Source organism: Salmo salar, chromosome 13 (genome assembly GCF_965601325.2).
Source record: "Salmo salar chromosome 13, fSalSal1, whole genome shotgun sequence".
NCBI classification, from domain to species: domain Eukaryota; kingdom Metazoa; phylum Chordata; class Actinopteri; order Salmoniformes; family Salmonidae; genus Salmo; species Salmo salar.
In genome coordinates, this window is record NC_138303.1 from 115,030,001 (window position 1) to 115,048,248 (window position 18,248).

Here is an 18,248-nt window from a genome sequence, read left to right on the forward strand (position 1 = left end):
TCTATATACCAGTCTATATACGAGTCTATATACCAGTCTATATACCAGTCTATATACCAGTCTATATATCAGTCTATATACAAGTCTATATACCAGTCTATATATTAGTCTATATACCAGTCTATATACCAGTCTATATACCAGTCTATATACCAGTCTATATACGAGTCTATATATTAATCTATATACCAGTCTATATACCAGTCTATATACCAGTCTATATATTAGTCTATATACCAGTCTACATACCAGTCTATATACCAGTCTATATATTTGTCTATATACCAGTCTATATACCAGTCTATATACCAGTCTATATACTAGTCTATATATTAGTCTATATACCAGTCTATATACCAGTCTATATACCAGTCTATATATTAGTCTATATACCAGTCTATATACCAGTCTATATATTAGTCTATATACCAGTCTATATATTAGTCTATATACCAGTCTATATACCAGTCTATATATTAGTCTATATACCAGTCTATATACCAGTCTATATACCAGTCTATATATTAGTCTATATATTAGTCTATATACCAGTCTATATACCAGTCTATATATTAGTCTATATACCAGTCTATATACCAGTCTATATACCAGTCTATATATTGTCTATATACCGGTCTATATACCAGTCTATATATTAGTCTATATACCAGTCTATATACCAGTCTATATATTAGTCTATATACCAGTCTATATATTAGTCTATATACCAGTCTATATATTAGTCTATATACCAGTCTATATATTAGTCTATATACCAGTCTATATACCAGTCTATATACCAGTCTATATACCAGTCTATATATTAGTCTATATACCAGTCTATATACCAGTCTATATATTAGTCTATATACCAGTCTATATATTAGTCTATATACCAGTCTATATACCAGTCTATATACCAGTCTATATACCAGTCTATATATTAGTCTATATACCAGTCTATATACCAGTCTATATATTAGTCTATATACCAGTCTATATACCAGTCTATATATTAGTCTATATACCAGTCTATATACCAGTCTATATACCAGTCTATATATTGTCTATATACCGGTCTATATACCAGTCTATATACCAGTCTATATACCAGTCTATATATTAGTCTATATACCAGTCTATATACCAGTCTATATATTAGTCTATATACCAGTCTATATACCAGTCTATATATTAGTCTATATACCAGTCTATATTTTAATCTATATACCAGTCTATATATTAGTCTATATACCAGTCTATATATTAGTCTATATACCAGTCTATATACCAGTCTATATACCAGTCTATATATTAGTCTATATATTAGTCTATATACCAAACTATATATTAGTCTATATATTAGTCTATATACCAGTCTATATACCAGTCTATATATTAGTCTATATACCAGTCTATATACCAGTCTATATACCAGTCTATATATTAGTCTATATACCAGTCTATATATTAGTCTATATACCAGTCTATATACCAGTCTATATACCAGTCTATATACCAGTCTATATATTAGTCTATATACCAGTCTATATACCAGTCTATATATTAGTCTATATACCAGTCTATATACCAGTCTATATACCAGTCTATATATTAGTCTATATACCAGTCTATATACCAGTCTATATATTAGTCTATATATTAGTCTATATACCATTCTATATACCAGTCTATATACCAGTCTATATATTAGTCTATATACCAGTCTATATACCAGTCTATATACCAGTCTATATACCAGTCTATATACCAGTCAATATACCAGTCAATATACCAGTCTATATACCAGTCTATATATTGTAAGTAAAGGCCCAGTGCACTACTTTAGTAAAAAAAAAGCCAGGTCAACTGTGATCCAAGTCAGTATACGACATCCATTCATGTCTGAGGATTTCAGGAGATATGGAAACGGGCCACTAGGGGCAGCACTGTTACCTTCATGTAGGTTGAGGTTTTACTAGGGCGAGACAATGTGGTCAAGGAAGAGGGTGACGTAAAGAATTAAAAATAGACAGAGATGGGAGAAGAGGGAGGAAGAGAGAGAGAGGGATATGATCATTATCAGAACTCACTTCCGATACGAAGGTTGATTTGGTCCCGTCGTTCTCCGTTGGGGTTCTGGAAGCAGGTGTAGAGTCCGTTGTTTGAGAGGTCCACCTCCATCAGTATGAGTCTAGACCCCTCCTCCCGGTGGCGTGCCTTCACGTCCGTCCCGTTTACCTTCCACGTCACGCTGGCCTCGCTGTCCAGAGAACCACACTGCATGGTGACGTCTCCTCCCATACGCTCATACTGAATACTGGCTCCTAGAGAGGAGAGAGGAGCAGGGTACGGTTACTACACTGTTACTACAACACACTGCACAGTCACGTCACCTCCCATACGCTCATACTGAATACTGGCTCCTAGAGAGGAGAGAGGAGCATGGTACGGTTACTACACTGTTACTACACTGTTACTACACGGTTACTACACTGTTACTACGCAGTAACTACACGGTTACTACACGGTTACTACACCGTTACTATGGCGTTACTACGGCGTTACTACACTGTTACTACGCTGTTACTACGCTGTTACTACGCGGTTACTACACGGTTACTACACTGTTACTACACTGTTACTACGCTGTTACTACACGGTTACTACACTGTTACTACAACACACTGCACAGTCACGTCACCACCCATACTGAACATGGGACTGATAATGTCAACATAAGACTCAATACTAATACCCCCTGAAGCTCCACAACACAGTAAACAACTAAAACATCACCAACATGTGTATTACTGTGTATTACTGTGTCTCTGTGTATTACTGAGTCTCTGTGTATTACTGTGTATTACTGTGTATTACTGTGTCTCTGTGTATTACTGAGTCTCTGTGTATTACTGTGTATTACTGTGTATTACTGTGTCTCTGTGTATTACTGAGTCTCTGTGTATTACTGTGTATTACTGTGTATTACTGTGTATTACTGTGTCTCTGTGTATTACTGAGTCTCTGTGTATTACTGTGTATTACTGTGTATTACTGTGTCTCGGTGTATTACTGTGTCTCTGTGTATTACTGAGTCTCTGTGTATTACTGTGTATTACTGTGTATTACTGTGTCTCGGTGTATTACTGTGTATTACTGTGTATTTGGTGTTTGGTATTATATTCAGATCCCCATTAGCTCTTGCAAAAGCATCAGCTACTCTTCCTGGGGTCCACATAAAAAACATGCAACATGACATAATACAGAACATTAATAGACAAGAGCAGCTCAAGGACAGAACTACATTAAAAAAAAATACAAAAAGCACATATACAGTAGCCTACATAACAATACATACACACAATCTATCTAGGTCAAATAGGATAGAGGCGTTGTGCTGTGAGCCGTTGCTTTATAAGTTCTTTGAAACCAGGTTTGCTGTTCATTTGAGCAATATGAGATGGAATGGAGTTCCACGCAGTAATGGCTCTATTTAATACTGCACGCTTTATTGAATTTGTTCTGGATGTGGGGTAAATGTCTGTGTCAGAGATGTATGTGTAATGAACACGATGGGAGACAGAGAGATGGTTTCAAGCGCAGGTGTTTATAGGTAAAGGACCACAGGAGGAGGCAGGTAGCTGGGTCCAGGGGCAGGCAGAAGGTCATACACAGGAGGCAGGTAGCTGGATCCAGGGGCAGGCAGAAGGTCATACACAGGAGGAGGCAGGTAGCTGGGTCCAGGGACAGGCAGAAGGTCATACACAGGAGGAGGTAGGTAGCTGGGTCCAGGGGCAGGCAGAAGGTCATACACAGGAGGAGGCAGGTAGCTGGGTCCAGGGACAGGCAGAAGGTCATACACAGGAGGAGGCAGGTAGCTGGGTCCAGGGACAGGCAGAAGGTCATACACAGGAGGAGGCAGGTAGCTGGGTCCAGGGACAGGCAGAAGGTCATACACAGGAGGAGGCAGGTAGCTGGGTCCAGGGACAGGCAGAAGGTCATACACAGGAGGAGGCAGGTAGCTGGGTCCAGGGGCAGGCAGAAGGTCATACACAGGAGGAGGCAGGTAGCTGGATCCAGGGGCAGGCAGAAGGTCATACACAGGAGGAGGCAGGTAGCTGGGTCCAGGGGCAGGCAGAAGGTCATACACAGGAGGCAGGTAGCTGGATCCAGGGGCAGGCAGAAGGTCATACACAGGGGGTCCAAAAAGGGCAACAGTACAGGCAGGGAAAAGGCTAGTAACGTCGTCTGGGAGATCAGGCAATAGGTAGATAACAGGAAATACGATAGGCTAAAGTACAGGCAGGGAATAGGCAAATGGTGTCATTTTTTTATTTGTATTATTATGTTATTTATTTATTTCACCTTTATGTAACCAGGTAGGCTAGTTGAGAACAAGTTCTCATTTGCAACTGCGACCTGCCCAAGATAAAGCAAAGCAGTTCGACACATACAACAACACAGAGTTACACATGGAATAAACAAACATACAGTCAATAATATAGTAGAAAAAGTATATTTACAGTATGTGCAAATGAGGTAGGAAGAGGGAGGTAAGGCAATAAATAGGCCATGCTGGCGAAATCATTACAATATAGCAATTAAACACTGGAATGGTAGGATGTACAGAAGATGAATGTGCAAGTAGAGATACTGGGGTGCAAAGGAGCAAGATAAATAAATAAATACAGTATGGGGATGAGGTAGATTGGATGGGCTATTTACAGATGAGCTATGTACAGGTGCAGTGATATGTAAGCTGCTCTGACAGCTGGTGCTTAAAGCTAGTGAGGGAGATATGAGTCTCCAGCTTCAGAGATTTTTGCAGTTCGTTCCAGTCATTGGCAGCAGAGAACTGGAAGGAAAGGCGGCCAAAGGAAGAATTGGCTTTGGGGATGACCAGTGAAATATACCTGCTGGAGCGCGTGCTACGGGTGGGTGCTGCTATGGAGACCAGTGAGCTGAGATAAGGTGGGGCTTTACCTAGCAGAGACTTGTAGATGACCTGGAGCCAGTGGGTTTGGCAACGAGTATGAAGCGAGGGCCAGCCAACGAGAGCATACAGGTCACAGTGGTGGGTAGTATATGGGGCTTTGGTGACAAAACAGATGGCACTGTGATAGACTACATCCAGTTTGTTGAGTAGAGTGTTGGAGGATATTTTATAGATGACATCGCCAAAGTCGAGGATCGGTAGGATGGTCAGTTTTACGAGGGTATGTTTGGCAACATGAGTGAAGGATGCTTTGTTGCGAAATAGGAAGCCGATTCTAGATTTATTTTTGGATGGAGATGCTTAATGTGAGTCTGGAAGGAGAGTTTACAGTCTAACCAGACACCCAGGTATTTGTAGTTGTCCACATATTCTAAGTCAGAACCGTCCAGAGTAGTGATGCTGGACGGGCGGGCAGGTGCGGGCAGCGATCGGTTGAAGAGCATGCATTTAGTTTTACTAGCGTTTAAGAGCAGTTGGAGGCCACAGAAGGAGAGTTGTATGGCATTGAAGCTCGTCTGGAGGTTAGTTAACACAGTGTCCATAGAAGGGCCAGAAGTATACAGAATGGTGTCGTCTGCGTAGAGGTGGATCAGAGACTCACCAGCAGCAAGAGTGACATCATTGATGTATACAGAGAAAAGAGTCGGCCCAAGAATTGAACCCTGTGGTTCCCCCATAGAGACTGCCAGAGGTCCGGACAACAGGCCCTCCGATTTCACACACTAAACTCTATCTGAGAGGCAGTCGTTAGCGAGGCAGGCCAAAACTATCACACACAAGGATTCAATTACGGAAAAAACAGATTGAATAGAAGTGTGTCACAAAACAAACAATACCTCACAATGACGGGGTGCAAAGAACTGAACTAAATAGTGTGTGATAATGACATTCAGATGTGTGAACAGGTGATCAGAATTCAGGTGATTGGGATCTGGAGTGAGCTGGAAGCAGACGTTACAGTATGTAAGTTGACTATGCAAACAATTTGGGATTTTCAACACATGAATGTTTCTTAAAAAAGAAGAAGTGATGCAGTCAGTCTCTCCTCAACTCTGAGCCAAGAGAGACTTGCATGCATAGTATTTATATCAGCCCTCTGATTACAATGAAGAGCAAGACATGCCGCTCTGTTCTGGACCAGCTGCAGCTTAACTAGGTCTTCCTTGCAGCACTCGACCACACGACTGGACAATAATCAAGAAAATATGTCTCTGTGTCTCTCTGTATTACTATGTCTCTGTGTATTACTGTGTATTACTGTGTATTACTGTGTCTATGTTTCTGTGTATTGCTGTGTCACTGTGTATTACTTTGTATTACTGTCTATTACTGTGTCTCTATGTATCTGTGTATTACTTTGTATTACTGTGTCTCCGCGTGTTACTGTGTACCTGTGTATTACTGTGTCTTTGTGTCTTTGTGTGTCTTTGTGTATTACTGTATATTACTGTGTATTTATGTGTCTTTGTGTATTACTGTATATTACTGTGTATTTGTGTATTACTGTGTATTTGTGTATTACTGTGTATTACTGTGTATTTGTGTATTACTGTATATTACTGTGTATTTGTGTATTACTGTGTATTTGCGTATTACAGTGACAGTATGTTGTTGTTGTTGTTGTCATTCTCCTACAGTGACAGATTGTTGTTGTTGTCATTCTCCTACTGTGACAGATTGTTGTTGTCATTCTCCTACAGTGACAGATTGTTGTTGTCATTCTCCTACAGTGACAGATTGTTGTTGTTGTCATTCTCCTACTGTGACAGATTGTTGTTGTCATTCTCCTACAGTGACAGATTGTTGTTGTCATTCTCCTACAGTGACAGATTGTTGTTGTCATTCTCCTGCAGTGACAGATTGTTGTTGTCATTCTCCTACAGTGACCGGATGTTGTTGTTGTCATTCTCCTACTGTGACAGATTGTTGTTGTCATTCTCCTACAGTAACAGATTGTTGTTGTTGTTGTTGTTGTTATCATTCTCCTACTGTGACAGATTGTTGTTGTCATTCTCCTACTGTGACAGATTGTTGTTGTCATTCTCCTACTGTGACAGATTGTTGTTGTCATTCTCCTACTGTGACAGATTGTTCTGCTACTGTGACAGATTGTTGTGTTATCGTTGTTGTTCCAAATTACCGCCACTCTTCATTTGTGAAACAAAAGACGCTGATGATTCTATTTCATATTGAGAAACCAAGGAAGGACCAGAAATCAGCCAAGACATATCTAAGATATCAGCAATTTTTGTAATTAGTCAAAAAATCGATCATTCACCCCGATGTCGACAGGCCTGCTGGATTAAAGATTTACCAGTCCATCTGCTCCATCTGCCCTATGGCCAGTCCATCTCCTCCATCTGCCCTATGGCCAGTCCATCTGCTCCATCTGCCCTATGGCCAGTCCATCTGCCCTATGGCCAGTCCATCTGCTCCATCTGCCCTATGGCCAGTCCATCTGCTCTATCTGCCCTATGGCCAGTCCATCTGCTCCATCTGCCCTATGGCCAGTCCATCTGCCCTATGGCCAGTCCATCTGCTCCATCTGCCCTATGGCCAGTCCATCTGCTCCATCTGCCCTATGGCCAGTCCATCTGCTCCATCTGCCCTTTGGCCAGTCCATCTGCTCCATCTGCCCTATGGCCAGTCCATCTGCTCTATCTGCCCTATGGCCAGTCCATCTGCTCCATCTGCCCTATGGCCAGTCCATCTGCCCTATGGCCAGTCCATCTGCTCCATCTGCCCTATGGCCAGTCCATCTGCTCCATCTGCCCTATGGCCAGTCCATCTTCTCCATCTGCCCTATGGCCAGTCCATCTTCTCCATCTGCCCTATGGCCAGTCCATCTGCTCCATCTGCCCTATGGCCAGTCCATCTGCCCTATGGCCAGTCCATCTTCTCCATCTGCCCTATGGCCAGTCCATCTGCTTTATCTGCCCTATGGCCAGTCCATCTGCCCTATGGCCAGTCCATCTGCCCTATGGCCAGTCCATCTGCTCCATCTGCCCTATGGCCAGTCCATCTGCTCCATCTACCCTATGGCCAGTCCATCTGCCCTATGGCCAGTCCATCTGCCCTATGGCCAGTCCATCTGCTCTATCTGCCCTATGGCCAGTCCATCTTCCCTATGGCCAGTCCATCTGCCCTATGGCCAGTCCATCTGCTCTAACTGCCCTATGGCCAGTCCATCTGCCCTATGGCCAGTCCATCTGCCTTATGGCCAGTCCATCTTCTCCATCTGCCCTATGGCCAGTCCATCTGCTTTATCTGCCCTATGGCCAGTCCATCTGCCCTATGGCCAGTCCATCTGCCCTATGGCCAGTCCATCTGCTCCATCTGCCCTATGGCCAGTCCATCTGCTCCATCTACCCTATGGCCAGTCCATCTGCCCTATGGCCAGTCCATCTGCCCTATGGCCAGTCCATCTGCCCTATGGCCAGTCCATCTGCTCTATCTGCCCTATGGCCAGTCCATCTTCCCTATGGCCAGTCCATCTGCCCTATGGCCAGTCCATCTGCTCTAACTGCCCTATGGCCAGTCCATCTGCCCTAGGGCCAGTCAATCTGCTCTATCTACCCTATGGCCAGTCCATCTGCTCTATCTGCTCTATGGCCAGTCCATCTGCTCTATGGCCAGTCCATCTGCTCTATGGCCAGTCCATCTGCTCTATCTGCCCTATGGCCAGTCCATCTGCTCTATCTGCCCTATGGCCAGTCCATCTGCCCTATGGCCAGTCCATCTGCTCTATCTGCCCTATGGCCAGTCCATCTGCTCTATCTGCTCTATGGCCAGTCCATCTGCTCCATCTGCCCTATGGCCAGTCCATCTGCTCCATCTGCCCTATGGCCAGTCCATCTTCTCCATCTGCCCTATGGCCAGTCCATCTTCTCCATCTGCCCTATGGCTAGTCCATCTGCTCCATCTGCCCTATGGCCAGTCCATCTGCCCTATGGCCAGTCCATCTGCTCCATCTGCCCTATGGCCAGTCCATCTGCCCTATGGCCAGTCCATCTTCTCCATCTGCCCTATGGCCAGTCCATCTGCTTTATCTGCCCTATGGCCAGTCCATCTGCCCTATGGCCAGTCCATCTGCCCTATGGCCAGTCCATCTGCTCCATCTGCCCTATGGCCAGTCCATCTGCTCCATCTACCCTATGGCCAGTCCATCTGCCCTATGGCCAGTCCATCTGCCCTATGGCCAGTCCATCTGCCCTATGGCCAGTCCATCTGCTCTATCTGCCCTATGGCCAGTCCATCTTCCCTATGGCCAGTCCATCTGCCCTATGGCCAGTCCATCTGCTCTAACTGCCCTATGGCCAGTCCATCTGCCCTATGGCCAGTCCATCTGCCTTATGGCCAGTCCATCTTCTCCATCTGCCCTATGGCCAGTCCATCTGCCCTATGGCCAGTCCATCTGCCCTATGGCCAGTCCATCTGCTCCATCTGCCCTATGGCCAGTCCATCTGCTCCATCTACCCTATGGCCAGTCCATCTGCCCTATGGCCAGTCCATCTGCCCTATGGCCAGTCCATCTGCTCTATCTGCCCTATGGCCAGTCCATCTTCCCTATGGCCAGTCCATCTGCCCTATGGCCAGTCCATCTGCTCTAACTGCCCTATGGCCAGTCCATCTGCCCTAGGGCCAGTCAATCTGCTCTATCTGCCCTATGGCCAGTCCATCTGCTCTATCTGCTCTATGGCCAGTCCATCTGCTCTATGGCCAGTCCATCTGCTCTATGGCCCGTCCATCTGCTCTATCTGCCCTATGGCCAGTCCATCTGCTCTATCTGCCCTATGGCCAGTCCATCTGCCCTATGGCCAGTCCATCTGCTCTATCTGCCCTATGGCCAGTCCATCTGCTCTATCTGCCCTATGGCCAGTCCATCTGCTCTATCTGCCCTATGGCCAGTCCATCCTGCTCTATCTGCCCTATGGCCAGTCCATCCGCTCTATCTGCCCTATGGCCAGTCCATCTGCTCTATCTGCCCTATGGCCAGTCCATCTGCTCTATCTGCCCTATGGCCAGTCCATCTGCTCTATCTGCCCTATGGCCAGTCCAGTTCTTTCTCAAACAATAAACTGGTGGAGTGAAAAGAGCATTGGAGCGTTTCCATGCGTGTCCATGGCATTGTGTTCCGTGTTACATGGCATTGTGTTCCGTGTTACATGGCATTGTGTTCCGTGTTACATGGCATTGTGTTCCGTGTTACATGGTTCAGGGAGTGAAGCATGGAGAGCAGCCGAAGGGACTCACACACACACAGACACACACACACACGCACACACACACACACACACACACACACACACACACACACACACACACACACACACACACACACACACACACACACACACACACACACACACACACACACACACACACACACACACTGACGAGTCTTTCTGATCAATAGCGCCAACAACATATCTCATGAATATAACATCCTCTGTCCAATCAGCAGATCCGTGGCCAGCTAGCCAGGGCAGGGTCGGAGCAGTCCCCAATGGCACCCTATTCCCTACATAGGGCGTAGCTTTTCACCAGATCCACATGACTCTGCGCTGTAAAGGGAATGGGGTGTAATATGGGGAAACAGTTGTAGAGGTTGGCGCCAGCATCAGAATCCAAGGGTTTGTATTTCTCAGTAGGCAGTATTCACAGTATTCAAGTCACAGCCATGCTCTTGTTCCAGCCCTGCTGTAGAGCCATGTTATACAAGGCAGTAGCTGTGTGTTTCTGGGGCAGAGTCCGTGTGTGTGCGTGTGCGTGAGCGTGCGTGCGTGCGTGCCAGAGGAGGCTGGTGGGAGGAGCTATAGGAGAACGGGATCATTGTAAAGACTGGAATGGAATGAATGGAAGGGTATCAAACACATCAAACACATGGATACCACATGATTGACCCTGTTCCATTTATTCCATTCCAGCCATTACAATGATTCCGTACTCCTATAGCTAGAGAAAACAAGGATTCCTGTTGATTTCACATTTGGTGGATTCGATTTGCTGGATCAAATCCCTTAGCTGACAAGGTAAAAATCTGTCATTCTGCCCCTGAACATGGCAGTTAACCCACTGTTCCCCAGTAGGCTGTCATTGTAAATAAGAATTTGTTTTTAACTGACTTGCCTAGTTAAATATATATATATATATATTTTATATATTTTATTAATGACCCATCCTACATCCAGGTTCTGACCACTAGGTGGTGCTGTTCCCTCCAATGTTAATGGGATAGGTCACCCAAATTAAAACATTACATATTAGTTTCCTTAAGCTGTAAATTGTCTAAGGTATGACATTAACCCATGCTTTGGTTTTGTTTAGCTGGCCACTGTTTCAAATGCTAACTGTTTTGCAAATACTGTGCACATCAGTTCATATCCAAATCATTTATAATATCATTTACATTTTACATTTTAGTCATTTAGCAGACGCTGTTATCCAGAGCAACTTACAGTAGTGAATACATAAATGTCATTAAAAAAAATTCTTTGCTGGCCCCCGTGGGAATCGAACCCACAACCCTGGCGTTGCAAACACCATGCTCTACCAACTGAGCCACAGGGAAGGGTATAATATACTGCATAGGTTCCCTGGAACGCGAAGCGAGGCGGCCATCTCTGTCGCCACCGGAAGTTAATAACATCATTGAGTTGCACACTATGTTTTTTTATACTTCATGATGATTTAGATATGAAGAGTGAAAATGCTAATAATATAGTTAAATTGAGCTTAAATTGACATTAGTTATTATACTAATTAGATTAAAGTGGGGGCGCGGACATCGACCTTAGAGGGTTGAGCGTTGGGCCATTAACCGAAAGGTCGCTGGTTCGAATCTCCGAGCCGACTAGGTGAAAAATCTGTCGATGTTCCCTTGAGCAAGGCACTTAATTAACCCGAATCGCTCCTTGGTCGTTCCACCCTTTCGCATAAGGAAGAGGATTTCAACACCCTCCATCTCAGGGTGTTCTCAAATCCTTCCTGTTGTTAGAAACAGATCAACATTATTTTGGTTGAACTATAATTTCATCTCTGATAATTTAAGACTAATGATTGCTCCCAAATTGGCTGTTTTAATTTATAGGATTCATCTAATATTTAATAAATATAGTACCTAACATCCGATTTGGACAACATCAGTTCTCCATGTCTGTACTAGTAGTATGGAGCTGAGGCTCAGAGTATTTGTTTGTTCTTCTTATGTAATGTGTTCTCAGTGAATTGGACTCTGTTTTTTTTTCTGAGAAATTAATCCTTGATGTTGTTAGGTTCAAATGCTAACTTTTTAGCATTTGGGGCACAAATCCATTGCAAGTCAATGGTACTATCTTTAAAGTAGCCACCCTTTTCCTTGATGACAGCGTTGCACACTCTCGGCATTCTCTCAACAAGCTTCACCTGGAAAGCTATTTCAACAGTCTTGAAGGATTTCCCACATATGCTGAGCACTTTTTTTGTGCTTAGCATATGGGAACTCATTCGAGACTGTTGGAAAAACATTTCAGGTGAAGCTTGTTGACAAAATGCCGAGAGTGTGCAACGCTGTCATCAAGGAAAATGGTGGCTACTTTGAAGAATCTCAAATATAAAATATATTTTGACTTTTTTGGTTACTACATGATTCCATATGTGTCATTTCATAGTTTTGATGTTTTCACTATTATTCTACAATGTAGAAAATAGTAAAAATAAAGAAAAGAAAAACCCTTGAATGAGTCGTTATGTCCAGACTTTTGACAGGTACTGTACATGTTTTGCTCTAGCAAGCAGGCCTCACAAGACTCGTCTGAATGTCCCCCGTTACCAGTCAACATAATTCATGGAAGTATATATGGAGACCGTTTAGAGAAGAAAATAAGGGGTTAAATACATGTAAAAAAAAAAATCAACAACTAATGTCTCCAAATCTTTCGTATATCTCTCAGATACACATAGCATAGACACTTCAGAACAAATGTATTTTATTTATTTTTTTGGTATTCCATGCAGAGAATCTGTTATTTAATGTGTTTGTATATGCTAATAGCAGTAAGGCCAAAAATACATTTATCACAATTTTATTTTTTTATATATATCTTTTATACTTCAAGGGGTCTTAAAATTCAAAATCAAATAGTTATACCAATCATAATTTAGCTATCTTAAAACAATGCCATAGAGCTTAGTAGTACTACCACAAACACATACACACCCCATATAATAATACACACACACACACACACACACACACACACACACACACACACACACACACACACACAGCGTGGTATAGTTAACACACCACATAGCTGCTACAATACCTAAGTCCTAGTCTCTATGTGCTTGAAACATCCCACAACTGAGTCTTTGTGTAAGATTCTTGTTCTTTTAAACACACACCCCTTTAATCTGAAATAGAACTGCTGCCAAATAAATAAGTAGCTCAAATGGATTATAAAATGTGGGTTTATTATCAGATGTCTGTACAGTGCCGCGGTATAGCTCTGTAAGCCAGTATAAAACCTTATAGAGATGGGCGAGAAACAAAAGACCATTCCATCTCTTCTCCTCCTCTCCAAACATCTTCAGCATTAATTTACCCTCCATCCCATTCCCTCCTTTTCATACCTTGATTTCCTGTATCTTTATGTCTTTCACTCCCTTTCCATCTCTCTCTTTCTGTCTCTCTCTCTCTCTCTTTTATTATGTCTCTCTCTCTCCCTATCTCTCAGCAGCTGTAGGGAACTAAAGCACAAATAAATTCACTTCCTGCTTCCTGCCTTATCTCTCTAACACGTTATCTTCCCCTCTCCCTCCTTCTCTCCCTCTGTTTCTGCTCACTCTTCTCCCTCCTGCTTGCTCCTTCTCTCTGGCCTGAGCCACTAGAGGGATTCTGCAGAATGTCTTCAACCAAGTACATGCACCCCATCAGTGGGGGCAGCATAACCCCCAGTTAAGGTTAACATCCTTTGCCCTGTCCCCACGCCCTGTCCCTCCATCCTGTCCCCACGCCCTGTCCCACCATCCTGTCCCTTTGCCCTGTGTCTCCGCCCTGTCCGTCTGCCCTGTCCCTCATCCCTGTCCGTCCGCCCTATCCCCCGCCCTGTCCCTTTGCCCTCTCCGTCCACCCTATCCCCACGCCCTGTCCCTCCATCCTGTCCCCACGCCCTGTCCCTCCATCCTGTCCCCCTGCCCTGTCCCCTCACCCTGTCCCTCTATCCTGTCCCTCCGCCCTGTCCCTCTATCCTGTCCCCCCGCCCTGTCCCCCCGCCCTGTCCCCCCGCCTTGTCCCCCCGCCCTGTCCCTCCGCCCTGTCCCTCCATCCTGTCCCCCCGCCCTATCCCCCCGCCCTGTCCCTCCACCCTGTCCCTCCGCCCTATCCCTCCGCCCTATCCCTCCGCCTTGTCCCCCCGCCCTGTCCCTCCGCCCTGTCCCTCAACCCTGTCCCTCAACCCTGTCCCTCCATCCTGTCCCTCCGCCCTATCCCCCCGCCCTGTCCCTCCACTCTGTCCCTCCATCCTGTCCCTCCATCCTGTCCCTCCGCCCTATCCCTCCGCCCTGTCCCTCCATCCTGTCCCTCCGCCCTGTCCCCCCGCCCTGTCCCTCCGCCCTGTCCCTCCGCCCTGTCCCTCCATCCTGTCCCCCCGCCCTGTCCCTCCGCCCTGTCCCCCCGCCCTGTCCCTCCATCCTGTCCCCACGCCCTGTCCCCACGCCCTGTCCCTCCGCCCTGTCCCTCCGCCCTGTCCCCCCGCCCTGTCCCTCCATCCTGTCCCTACGCCCTGTCCCTCCGGCCTGTTCCTCCGACCAGTCCCTCCGCCCTGTCCCCCCGCCCTGTCCCTCCGCCCTGTCCCCATGCCCTGTCCCTCCGGCCTGTCCCCAGGATCAAAACTACATACTTTATGACCAAAAGTATGTGGACACCTGCTCTTCGAACATCTAATTCCAAGATCCTGGGCGTTAATATGGAGTTCGTCCCCCCTTTGCTGCTATAACAGCCTCCTCTCTTCTGGGAAGGCTTTCCACTAGATGTTGGAACATTGCTGCAGGGACTTGCTTCCATTCAGCCACAAGAGCTTCAGGAGGTTAAGCACTTCTATATATATATAAGATTTCCCTTCACTGGAACTAAGGGGCCCGAACCATGAAAAACAGCCCCAGACCAGTATTCCTCCTCCACCAAACTTTACAGTTGGCACTATGCATTTGGGCAGGCCGCGTACTCCTGGCATCCGCCAAACCCAGATTCGTCCGTCAAACTGCCAGATGGTGAAGCGTGATTCATCACTACAGAGAATGCGTTTCCACTGCTTCAGAGTCCAATGGCGGTGTGCTTTAAAGCACTCCAGGAAATGCTTGGCATTGCACATGGTGATCTTAGGCTTGTGTGTGGCTGCTTGGCCATGGAAACCCATTCGAATGAACAGTTGTTGTGCTGACGTTGCTTCCAGAGGCAGTTTGGAACTCGGTAGTGAGTGTTGCAACCGACACACTCTACGAGCTTCAGTACTTGGCGGTCCCGTTCTGTTGACGCTCCGAGACGTTTCCACTTCACAATAAAAGCCCTTACAGTTGACCAGGGCAGCTCTAGCAGGGCAGACATTGGACGAACTGACTAGTTGGAAAGGTGGCATCCTATGACGGTTCCACGTTAAAAGTCACTGAGCTCTTCAATAAGGCCATTCTTGTGCCAATGTTTGACCATGGAGATTGAAAAGCTGTGTGTTCGATTTTATACACCTGTCAGTATCGGGTGAGGCTGAAATAGCCAGATCCACTAATTTGAAGGGGTGTCCACATACTTTTGTGTATATATTGAATTTCCTGTATTTTACAGACACGAAAGATCCCACTGTCATGGGCGTCGTAAGGAGTGGACCAAAAACGCAAAGTGCTCATCTTCTTTCTTTATTAAAGAAAACACTTAAACAAAACAAACTGACGACGAAAACAGTCCAGTAAGGTGCTCAGACTATACTGGAAACAACCACCCACAAAACACAAGTGAAAACAAACCCAACTAAATATGGCCTCCAATTAGAGACAACGACAACCAGCTGCCTCTAATTGGAGGTCATTGCCAAAAACACAACATAGAAATAGAAAAGCAGATATACACATAGAAATAGAAAATGTAGAACATAAACCAAAAAACCCGAAACACACAAAACAAACACCCCCTGCCACGTCCTGACCAAACTACAATGACAAATAACCCCTTTTACTGGTCAGGACGTGATACCCATCATGTAGAATGAACAAATCTGTAGGCAAATCTGTAGGCATTTATACAATTGTAGCAAAACTTCCTGTACCCATCACAGCTGTGGTGATTTAGTTATATATATATATAATATATAAGATTTGACTTAACTTTAATTGTGGTTTATGTCACCATTCAACTGCATTACACCTTAAAATTGCTTAAAACTACCACCAATTGGTTACTATATGCTAGCTATGCTACCAGCTTATACAAACAGGAGTTAGCATTTAGCAGACATTTTTTCAAATCCTGAAAAGGACAACTTCTAAATATTATGCAGCAAAAACTGCCAAATATATCAAAATCCAATTTAAGTAAACATTTTTGGCCTTTCAGAATACATAAATTATGACAGATTTGACAAATATACACTTTGTTAGAACATATCTTTCCCCCATGCCTTACACTAACTTAACATTGTTCCTAACTAATCATTCCTAACACTAACCTAACATTGTTCCTAATTTATCATTCCTAAGGTTAAGCTAACATTGTTCTAAATAATAATGATTCACCCTCTGATTCACTGAGTTGGTTTAGTAATGATTCCCCCTCTGATTCAATAACTTGGTTTAGTAATGATTCCCCATCTCATTGAGTTGGTTTTATAATGATTTTCCCTCTGATTCAATGACTTGGTTAAGTAATGATTCCCTTCTGATTCAATAACTTGGTTTAGTAATGATTCCCCCTCTGATTCAATGACTTGGTTTAGTAATGATTCCCCCTCTGATTCAATAACTTGGTTTAGTAATGATTCCCCCTCTGATTCAATGACTTGGTTTAGTAATGATTCCCCATCTCACTGAGTTGGTTTAGTAATGATTCCCCCTCTGATTCAATGACTTGGTTTAGTAATGATTCCCCCTCTAATTCAATAACTTTGTTTAGTAATGATTCCCACTCTGATTCAATGACTTGGTTTAGTATTGATTCCCCATCTCACTGAGTTTGTGTAGTAATGATTCCACCTCTGATTCAATGAGTTGGTTTAGTAATGATTCCCCCTCTCACTGAGTTGGTTTAGTAATGATTCCCCCTCTCACTGAGTTGGTTTAGTAATGATTCCCCCTCTCACTGAGTTGGTTTAGTAATGATTCCTCTGATTCACTGAGCTGCAGTCTCTGCTAGCCCTGTCTTCTGTCTTGTTTCACATCAGATTCAACTCATCTATTCTGATTCTTCGCTGGAGTAGACACTAATGCTTTACATAAGTAGTAGTAGTAGTAGTAGTAGTAGTAGTAGTAGTAGTAGTAGTAGCAGTAGTAGTAGTAGTAGTAGCAGCAGTAGTAGTAGTAGTAGCAGTAGTAGTAGTAGTAGCAGCAGTAGTAGTAGTAGCAGTAGTAGTAGCAGCAGCAGCAGTAGTAGCAGTAGCAGCAGCAGTAGTAGCAGTAGCAGTAGTAGTAGCAGCAGTAGCAGTAGTAGTAGTAGTAGCAGTAGTAGTAGTAGCAGCAGCAGCAGCAGTAGTAGTAGTAGCAGCAGCAGCAGCAGTAGTAGCAGTAGTAGTAGTAGTAGCAGCAGCAGCAGCAGCAGTAGTAGTAGTAGTAGCAGCAGCAGCAGTAGTAGTAGTAGTAGTAGTAGTAGTAGTAGTAGCAGTAGTAGTAGTAGTAGCAGCAGTAGCAGTAGTAGTAGTAGTAGCAGTAGTAGTAGTAGCAGCAGCAGCAGCAGTAGTAGTAGTAGCAGCAGCAGCAGCAGTAGTAGCAGTAGTAGTAGTAGCAGCAGCAGCAGCAGTAGTAGCAGTAGTAGTAGTAGTAGCAGCAGCAGCAGTAGTAGTAGTAGTAGCAGCAGCAGCAGTAGTAGTAGTAGTAGTAGTAGTAGTAGTAGTAGATGTTATTGTTTGCACCGCAGTCATAGACTGAATTGCTTTTGAACATAGACGCCTTGTGTCTGTTCTTTAGGGCTTGATGACTATCATGATGAATATCATGTGCTAACAGTAACCACATGACCTCAGAGGATTTCTCAGAAATATACTTCCTGATCTGTCTCTTACTGCTCCAC

At 44.5% G+C, this 18,248-nt stretch overlaps 1 protein-coding gene across 1 annotated transcript in view; it reads right to left on the bottom strand.

Moving 5' to 3' along the window:
- Positions 1–18,248, bottom strand: part of cntfr (ciliary neurotrophic factor receptor) — a 461,919-nt gene that overhangs the window by 241,557 nt on the left and 202,114 nt on the right. The window contains exon 3 of the mRNA XM_045692705.2: positions 2,094–2,327. Within this exon, the coding sequence (XP_045548661.2) occupies positions 2,094–2,327 (234 nt within the window). The remainder of the gene's footprint in view (positions 1–2,093; positions 2,328–18,248) is intronic.